The following is a 9795-nucleotide window of genomic DNA, read 5'->3' as shown; positions in this document are numbered from 1 at the left end:
AAAAAATGAGGCCCCAAATATGAATGCACAAGAGTACTATACTTCGATTTTTGTATTGAATTTAATAAATAAGGCTTATAAATTCGGTGTTCAAAACCGGAGGCCCGGTTCCACCGCCCGTGGTTATACGGGTTGTTAGACGCCCCTGAATACGAGGGAATATTTCTTTTTACTTGTGTTCCTCGTATCAGCATTTATCACCACATGTAACAACTACTCGTAAAGTCGTAACACCGAAAGCTACATAATTTGTTACTTTTTACAATCTTTAGTTAACTTTTTGTTTCCTGTTTTTATTATTCTTTACCTTTTGTTCACTACTTGCTTCAAGTTCAACCAACCAAACAACACAAACCGTCATCAATTCACCAACTTGTGGAAAAATTCTCAAATGATAACAACAATCATTAAATAATATAATCACCAGTTCATCAATTTCTAAATACTACGGAGTAATTTTGTCAAAGTTTAAGTAAAAATGGAAAACCCTAATTTAGATACAAATGATTGGGACTGGGAATTCATACCCAATTCTGATGAACACAACCACTCTACTCATTCTCCTTCATTCGGTGACCGCAGCGGCGGCGTAGGCGTAATTCGCTCTCATCATTTCTCACTTGAAGAGAAAGAGTTGGATAATCAGGGTTTTACTGGAATTGACCATCTGGGTTTTTCTGATCATTTTGCAAAATCATCGGAAATTGTTCAAAACAGTGGAAATAGTGATGTAGGGACTGATTCAGTGACTGGGGTTGCTGTTGATTGTGTCAAATCATCGGAAATTGTTCAAAACAGTGGAAATAATGATGTAGAGATCATCAATTCAGTGACTGGTTTTTCTGATCATCTTGTAAATTCATCTGAAATTGTTCAAAACAGTGGAAATAATGATGTAGAGATCAGTTCCTTCGCAAAATCATCTGAAATTGTTCAAAACAGTGAGGTAGAGATCAATTCGCTGACTGATTTTTCTGATAATTTCGCGAAATCATTGGGAATTGTTCAAAACAGTGGAAATAATGATGTAGAGATTGGTTCAGTGACTGATATTTCTGATCATTTCTCGAAATCATCAGAAATTGTTGATCAAAACAGTGGAAATGAGGAAGTAAAGATCAATTCAGTTACTGTTTTATCTGATCATTCCTCAAAATCATCCGAAATTGTTAATCAAAACAGTGGAAATGATGATGCAGTGTCTTTTAGTGGGGAGTGTGCTGAAGAGCAGGAACAAGAACAGCATGGGAACTGTTTGAATTGCGAAGACGACGAGGAAAGGAAAATGGAAGGGAATGAGAATGAAAATGAAAATGAGAAGAGGGTAGTATGGTGGAAGGTTCCATTGGAGGTATTGAAGTACTGTGCATTGAGAGTGAGCCCAGTTTGGTCTGTATCAATGGCGGCCGCTGCTTTAATGGGGTTTGTGCTATTACGCCGTAGGTATTTGTATAAGATGAAGCGTAAGAGCATGAGTGTTCAAGTCAATGTCACAGTTCATGACAAGGTCCATCTTCTTTGCGCTCATTATATACAACCGTCTTATATGAGTTTTTGTGTTTATGTACCGTTGTTTATTTGTTTTATATCGCATTTCTCTTATATTTTAACCCCAATTTATTCCTGATCTTCTTACAGAGTTACAGTATAGCATGCCATAATACTTGTGAGTAACAAGTATGAGTTGGTGCTAGAAAATAGCCATGTGTTGCTGGGTTTGGTGTTGCAATGTGCTGTCATTTGAGTTTTGTATTCGCTAGTTGTTCCATGATAGGCGCGATATCCCCTGTCTTGAAACGGGTTTAGATCAGTGATCAGCCTAGTTTGGATTTGAATTTATTTGATTTTGTATGAAAATAGGGAACACATTTTAAGAGTTTTGTTAGTCTTACTAAAAAACTATCGTATCATATCTCGAGTTGTGAAGTAGAGGCTTCTACTTGCATCTATTTGATATATTTGTCGTATTAAGCTTTACTATTTGGTATTCTTCTATGCTGTTGCAAAGATTCTTGAGAAATGTGGATAATCAATCTCATGAGTAAACAATTGAGTTTCTTTCATCATTCAACCAGCTGATTTATCATGATAGAAGTTTAACTTATAGAGTAGGCGGTCATTTATGTCACCATTGCATATGTTAAACGACAACACTCTCCTTATTTTTGTGCTTTGGAAATGACTGATGCAAGTGCCTGTCTCTAAAAGAATAAGTCCAATATGGCCTGTCTCTAAAAGAATGTCTTTGTTTTGAGGGATGATTGCAAGCCAGTTAAAAAGGGTTTTTCCAAAATTATGTTGAGTAAATAGACAAACCGTGTGATCACTCGAGTCTTAAGCTTTTGGGCAAAATTATTTTATAATTATATTACAAAATTATAGGGTTAAAAAGGGTTTTTCCAACATTTTGGTTGAGAAATTTGCTTACATGCGCTAGATCACTCGAGTCTTAAGCTTTTAGGCAACAACATATGTTACCTGCCTATGTATGTCTGTGTCATACCTGCTTTTGTGAACTGTGTGATTTATTTCTTCTTAAATTGACCTGATCATTTCTGCAACTGGGATCTTGCAGAAGGTATCTCAGTTGACGAGCCAGGCTGCACGTCTTAACGAGGCATTTTCAGTGGTGAAACGCATACCCATTATACGCCCTGCATTACCAGCCCCAGGGATGGCTTCATGGCCAGTGATGAGCTTGAGATAGGTCTCACTGTCTCAAGACCCCGTAAAAGACAGTTGATGTTTCCCTGGATATTTGGGTGATTGTAGTATGTTTACCTCATCTCTTACTCATGTCTGTATGTAATATATGTTTCGAACATCTCTAGTACTCTAGTTTGGTTTGTAAATTCCAGTATACTTCTACTCCAAAAGGTTTTGAACTATTTGGAAAGTCTCTTTAAAATTGTACCAAAATTGTTGTCAAAAAAAAAAAAAAAAAAAAAATTGTACCAAAGGTTATTCTTACATGTGTGAATTTACTTGGATAATTTTCATCTTCTATGAAACCTCGGTGTATCGATGATTCGATTCACTATTGTTTGACTAGATAATGAGAGATTATAAACAATGAACTATCTACGCCCCTGATAATATGAACTGAAAAAATTAAAATTTTCAGTCGAAAAAATTAACATCTACTTTGATTAACACTCTACCTTGCCACCCGTGCACTGCACGGGTTCAAAAACTAGTTATGAATTATGAGTAATTTCGCAACACCCACTTCATGTTGAAGTAACATAAATATGGCCATTTATAGAGCTATTTACATCCGAGTATTTGACCCCCTTATCTGATCACCCACTATAAACGGGAAAAATTTGAGCTAATATAACTAAGGGGGTGTTTGGTTGGCTCTCTTGGAATGGATTGGAATGGATTTGCTCCATTCCAATGTTTGGTTGGAGTCTTTTGGAATGGAGTTAGATACCCAATGGATTCTAACTCCATTCCAACCCCCTAGAATCCCATACCCAACTTCCCCCCTTGGTATCTAACTCCATTCCTCCCTTCTACAATTTTAGATGAACCAAACAAGTTTATAAAGGAATGTATTTAGAACCCCATACCATTATGGGTTCATATTCCAATCCATTCCATTCCATGCTATTGAACCAAACGCCTCCTAAGTTGATCCAAAAAAAATCGATATAAACATGGTTTAGAAGAGAGTCATGATACTGTAATGTAAAACAATCTTTCTCATTGTCAAAAAAAAAAAAAAAATCGATATCAACCGATCTACAGTGAAAGGATGACCATAGTAGTGGAACAGCTCACTACTAGGAAAAACCAGGAAGACTTGACCTTACAAAAATTCCTGGGGGATTTTGATCTACAAACACTACCTATCATATTTTTGGACAGCATTACAAGGGCAAAAAACCCGAAAATTATGCTTATAAGAAAAGCCAATATGGCCTTGCTCTCCATGTACACCTGATTTTCCAGCACTTTTCGGATGTCGGTTCTGCATGATTAAGAGTATGTCACCATTAGTGATTAGTTTAACCAAACTCAGCATGAAATATGTCTAACTACAAATTAAACAAAGGAGACCACCTCGCGTCTTAGGGGTAAACGTAAACTGACCCGACCCAAAGGACTCAACTTGAATATGAGGAAGCAAACATAACCTGAGCATAGCATTATCCTGTACTAAACCGTCCAATTGCTTGGCGACTAGGGATCTCCAAGCGAAGAGGTCTTCTACATCCTTAGCCTGGAATTAAAGAAACCGAATATATTAACCAAATAAAATCGAACTATGCATATTACGAGTTTATGACTGTAATAAAATGAAGATAAAGAAATAATGAAACTACAGTGAGTTTCAGATCCCTGGGTGAGTTTTCATTCCAGAACCTCAAAATAAATATGGATTTTGGCTCGTCTCACATGAGTGACCGTCTCTACTCTCTAGAAAGAAAACGGGAAGAATGAAAAAGATGAGAAATCGGGACATACAATGAGGTCCTTGCTATCCAGGACATTCTTCAACTCTGATCTTATCTTTTCGAGTACCAGATCTTTCTCTTCCAATTCTGTGTCAAATTCCTTAAAAATGCTTTCATATCTAACATTGACATTCTCTAAATACCCTTCAAGAGCATTTAAACTCATGTCCAGTGCTCGAACTTTTTGCATCAGTATCTTAAGAACAGTATCACCAGGCATCCGGTTTACCTGCTGGTGGCGCACTTCATCCACCGCCTCAGGAACTGTCTCTGTTGCCAAATCACTCTCATTGAAAGCATTCTCATCAGGCATCCGGTTTACCTGCTGTTCAACAAGATCCTCCAACATTTTCTCGACTGCATCAACGCCATACACTTCAATACTACTTAGCGTACAGTAGAACTCGGATCCAAAATGGGTCAGTAACTTCAACTTCAAGTATCGCACCCATTTTGGATCCGATAGAGTAAATATTTGAGCATGCTTCACATTCTCAGCAGAAAAGCTGCCTAATTGAACCCATGTCTGTGTAGGATAAACTAAACTACCTAGAAGCTCGAATTCTCTCAGATTTGACGAGTAATGCTCAAAGTTTGCGATTTCAACTGTATCCACTAGAGTTTCTTCAGAAAGTTCGATGACAACAAATTTTTCCTCAACTGAACACGGGTTCCTGAGATACTTATCCTTATCCTTGTTCAGAATATCAGAAGCGCCCTTCGCTTCCTTGTTAAAATCCAATACTTTGGCTCCCTTTCCGGCAGAAGCGTGATTGTACTTGCCACCCACGAGCTCCATCCGATGAATTGCACCTCCTGTTGCAGTTGATACACAGGTGCTGCTTCTAGAACTGAAGGCCCTACTTTTGAACTCATCTAAATCAAGAGGCACTGTACGAGTTAACCTGCTGTCGGTCTTTCCATTGTCTTTCCCGGCTTCCTCGTCTAAATTGACATTTTTTACCGCAGTAATAGTTTCATTATTACAACTGTCAAATGTGGGAAATACAGCTTTTCCTGCAGAATCAAGGGTTGCATTGTTTTCTGGTCTCCGTTCATCCCAGCTCGAGATATTAAGCACAATGAATGCTTTAGGTTTTACTGCAAAGGTAAAGAATACGACTAAGCGTATGTTTAGCCTAAGAGAGATTGCTGTCAGACGACTCACAATGAAAACTGCAACGAGAATTGCATAAAAAAAAACAGGAAATTCGTAATATTAAGAAAGAGAGACTTATTTAGCGAGTTAATTTGCCTTACTCTATCATAATCGAAAATGAAAGGATAATGAGGTTTGTTACTCAATTGGAAATGAAATCATAAAAGACGATACCTCGAGAAAGAGTAATAACAAATAGCACAATACAACACAAAACATTAAAACAACATACCTCTGTCGCTATTAACATCACCATGGCTAATCCACAAGTTCCAAAGAAAGGCGAGGCCCCAAAGAACGATCACCAATGACAACGAAAGCTTATATAAACGATTGTTAACATCAGCCTTCTCGAATGATCCGTGCTGCAGAAGAGCTCTACGTGATCTCTGCATCGTTCATCAATCCTTTACAATTCACCGTATTACCACCCTACACCATTCAAGTCACACAAATAAATATATCATCAAGTAAATAATGTTGAGTAAACATTCAAGATAAAAGTGAACTTAAGCAAAAGCTAATAGTGTAACTGAATAATAACAGCAGAAAAACTATTGATTTATGGTTTCATAACATATAGGTTTCAATGAAATAAACAAACCTTTCAGAATTAAGTAAATGCTATGAGTGAAAACTTACATAAGTAGTATGTTGATCAATTACTGTGATCATATTTATTGTGGTTTTTATTAGGATTAATTAATAAATTTACTACTTTTATCATAGATAACTAGTTTTGTGACCCGTGAGAATCACGGGTTTGATTGTTTTTGTTCTTTTATTTTTGCGGTATCGTTTATGAATGCGTTATTCGGCTTGTTTGTCTTCTTGCTTATTATCTTGGAGATATGTTGGTAGGATACCTAAGCAAGGCAATAAGGGTCCTGTCACAGTTCATGAGGGTAAGATATATTATAGCACCAAAATCCATGAATCCCTCATTTTAAAGAACATACGAATGTCCATTATCTGATTTCGAAGGCTGGTATTGCATATAAATTAAATGGGAAATTGTATTGTCTCGTGTTTCATGAGAGCACTTTAAACAACTTATTCTCAAAGCCTATAAGCAAAGTCAACACAAATTATGGGAAAACGTAAAATTGCATTCAAATAGTGGAATATTAACTTTGCAAACTACTCTTATTTTGCTACGGTCCTCATTGTGCTGTCTTGTTGTGTTAATTATTGTCGGTCCCCTTTCTGTTTTTGTTCCCCTGCTTTTTTTACGGTGTTTAGATTGTCTCTGGATTTCGAGGGCACTTGGCTTTGTCACGGTGATTATTCAGTTCACTCAACATTGATGGCTTTTGGTATTCTAGTACTTGATATATTGTTTTTAGTGTTGTTTTGGTGCGTTCGAAGAACCTTGGTCCTATTTTTATCCGACAAAGAAATAAAATGTTGGACACTTGGACATCTAATTCTATTCTTTATTACCTAACGTATTCTAATGAAAAAAGAAATGTAAAATAAAGTAAATATGTAAAATATATAAATGATTGGATGGTAATGATATTTTATAACTGAATTTTACATATTGCCTTTAGTCAATTAGAGACGATATGAATAATGCGCAAAAAGCGCTATGTTAAAATACAACTTATGTTTATCTTACTAATTAGGCTAAATTTAAAAGTTTATTTTTTTAAATGCAATGGAGTTTGTTAAACTTTTAACAAATAATACATTAACAATTCTTGTCGATTCATCGGTATTGCAACATCGTCCTTGTAAATTCAATTGATTTCCAACGTATTGAGAGAAATATTATTGAAATGATTTTTGTATAACGAAAGACCTAAGTGATATATTTAAACTATTAGCAAGGAGTTGATGACATGAGACTTATAAAAATAAAATTTTAGACTAAATACGCATTCAATAATTTTAAAAATAAATTTTATGTGAGCAATTTTTGAGAGGATACACGAGAAAATGTATTTGTTAAACAACGGACATCATTCTAGTTTCATTTCTATATCTCTTGTTAATTATAGTCATCTCTATATTTTTGTTGTTGGTGAACTTTTATGTGAGGAGCTTTAACGCCTATCTCAATGAATTTCAAAGAAATATGGATACACAATTTGTATTATTATACTTCTTCCTTTTTTTTTTTTAATTATCATCTCATTTGCTTGTGGGCAATAATTAAGATTAAGAAAACATAAAAACCAATTGAAAATAAAAGGAAAAAGTTTGCAATTGGTGGAGTAACGTGAGAATTTTACCCTTAAACGATGACATTATTTTGTAATTTAAAAAAAAAAAGTTATAAGAAACATTTACTAAAATGTACGTCCCAAAGTAGAAATTAAAGAAAAAGGGTGATAATATAAAAATGTGCAAAAAAAAAGAGAAGTGGGGTGATAATTAAAAAATATTATGAGATAACAAAAATATATACAAACAAAAAAAGTAAACATTTCTCGAAGAAAGATTGAGAGTGCTAGAAGAAAATATTTGATGGAAAACAAAAAAAATGATTTAAAGGTTTGAAAGCATTCAAAATGGAACAATGGATTGGAGAATGATCATCGGATTTCGCTCAAAAACCATGCTAAATATTTACCTTGATCCGCATTAAAAGATACGATTTATATCCTTGGAGCATATAACTTCAACACTTCCATTAAGACATTTGATTTATAATTTGTTTGTCGACTAAGATATTTGATTTATAACCTGATTGACAAAATACAAGTTGAAGAGTACACGGAAAACTAATAAAGTGCACGAAAGGGTATAAGACAATTTAGTACAATTTACAAATTTGTCAATTAATATTCCAAGGGTTGAAATATATAATGTAACATGTCACCAATAATTAGAGATTCATACTACAATTTGATATTGCGCATACATCATAATAATAATAATAAAAAAATGAAAACTCAATTAAAATGAAAAATATATTCAAGTCGAAAGATAATTGCAAAGAAGTTTCATAACCATTATTTCCAATTTTATGCAATATTTTTGATATGTGAGTATGTCATCCTCCTGCAATTTTAATACAAATACAAAAATAATAATTAAATAAGATTCTAACTATTAATTAATTCAAAACATAATAAAAATAAAAAAGTTAAATAATTCAATTGGTTATATATGCATACTTTACCTACCAACTTTTTGGATAAAAATGAAAAATAGGATTGTTGTGATATTTATATAAGAAATTTTTTGTAATTAATTATCTAATTAATTTCAATAATTTATTTGAGAGAAGAAGAATAGGGGAGATAAAAAGTTATGGTGAAATAAATACAAAGTATATAATTGTGAGGAAAACCAAAAGACCATCTATTAAAAAAAAGAAAAAAAAAAGTTAAATGAATAGGTAGATAAATACCAAATTTATGAGAGGAAAATAAAGAGTTTGTATTAATTTGTTTTTTGTATTTGCCACTAATTTTTTTTATATTTTATAAGCATGTAACACATGGTATTTAGAGATTACTTTTAGTTAGATAATTACTTACTTTTAGTTAGATAATTAAGTAATTAATATAATTGAATTATTATTAACCAATAGAAAAAATACATGTGGATTAAAATTAAATGCTTTAAGTAGGCTTTTAACTATATTGTATAGATACTAGTACTAAACTCAGTTGCCTGAAGTGTAAGTTGTAAGTGTATCAAAAAAAAAAAAGTGACCCAAATTGTTTGATAAGATGATGTAATTAGTAAGATCAGTCCAATGTCTATAAATCTAAATATATTACGCTTGCATTTATTTCATTTTAGATATTATTTTGATTACACTGATCGATGTATATTTTAATAACTTCGGTAGCATTATTAACTCTCAAGACCAGCGGCGGATCTACTAACAACATTCCGGGGTGCGCGGACATGCAAACAACATTTTTTTTTGCTATTTTGTCTAATTTTCAAGCTAAAAAAATAAATTTATTAACTTTTTATGTATATATAGATTTTAAATAAAAAAAAACTCTCAAGACGTGAAACTAAATTTTAAGTTTAATATACTATTTGTGTTTTCCATCTTTTGGGTCCCTTTATACATGGTTCATTTGGTTCGTTTTGTGCAAGACGGTTGATCGCTTGATTGTTGGACTGTTATGTAATACGGAGTACAATGTGCGTTATCTTAGTTATCTTTAACCTCTGTATAGGAGGAAATGAGACTCTTACGTC

At 33.7% G+C, this 9795-nt stretch overlaps 2 protein-coding genes across 3 annotated transcripts; one reads left to right on the top strand and one right to left on the bottom strand.

Annotated features, from left to right (window-relative positions):
- Window positions 1-218: 218 nt before the first annotated feature.
- On the top strand, window positions 219-2888 carry LOC141596398 (uncharacterized). 2 transcript variants are annotated; one of them, XM_074416539.1, is made up of 2 exons: window positions 219-1507; window positions 2588-2888. In XM_074416539.1, exons 1-2 carry the CDS (start codon window positions 479-481, stop codon window positions 2705-2707), a joined length of 1149 nt encoding a protein of 382 aa, XP_074272640.1. In that variant the 5' UTR covers window positions 219-478; the 3' UTR covers window positions 2708-2888. The 2 variants fall into 2 exon arrangements, with proteins under 2 accessions (XP_074272640.1, XP_074272639.1); XM_074416538.1 differs by having other exon boundaries at window positions 225-1507; window positions 2576-2888.
- Window positions 2889-3747: 859 nt separating this feature from the next.
- Window positions 3748-6048, bottom strand: LOC141596396 (SUN domain-containing protein 4-like). The gene is made up of 4 exons (XM_074416533.1): window positions 5855-6048; window positions 4474-5564; window positions 4143-4228; window positions 3748-3976 (listed from the first exon to the last, which is right to left on the bottom strand). The coding sequence occupies exons 1-4, from the start codon at window positions 6015-6017 to the stop codon at window positions 3748-3750; spliced, it is 1569 nt and encodes a 522-aa protein (XP_074272634.1). The 5' UTR covers window positions 6018-6048.
- Between the last annotated feature and the right edge of the window lie 3747 nt (window positions 6049-9795).

Source organism: Silene latifolia, chromosome 8, assembly GCF_048544455.1.
Source record: "Silene latifolia isolate original U9 population chromosome 8, ASM4854445v1, whole genome shotgun sequence".
Classification (NCBI taxonomy): Eukaryota; Viridiplantae; Streptophyta; class Magnoliopsida; order Caryophyllales; family Caryophyllaceae; genus Silene; species Silene latifolia.
The sequence above is the reverse complement of the archived record's forward strand: the minus strand, read 5'-3'. Positions and strand labels throughout refer to the sequence as shown.

What these genes read in the sequence shown, in the direction of transcription:
- LOC141596398 (XM_074416538.1), top strand. Translation starts at nt 479, where the DNA reads ATGGAAAACCCTAATTTAGATACAAATGATTGGGACTGGGAATTCATA. An exon ending in ATGTCACAGTTCATGACAAG is followed by an intron (nt 1,508 to 2,575) that starts GTCCATCTTCTT and finishes GGGATCTTGCAG; the next exon opens with AAGGTATCTCAGTTGACGAG.
- LOC141596396 (XM_074416533.1), bottom strand. Translation starts at nt 6,017, where the DNA reads ATGCAGAGATCACGTAGAGCTCTTCTGCAGCACGGATCATTCGAGAAG. An exon ending in TGGATAGCAAGGACCTCATT is followed by an intron (nt 4,229 to 4,473) that starts GTATGTCCCGAT and finishes CTTTAATTCCAG; the next exon opens with GCTAAGGATGTAGAAGACCT. An exon ending in CAGGATAATGCTATGCTCAG is followed by an intron (nt 3,977 to 4,142) that starts GTTATGTTTGCT and finishes TTAATCATGCAG; the next exon opens with AACCGACATCCGAAAAGTGC.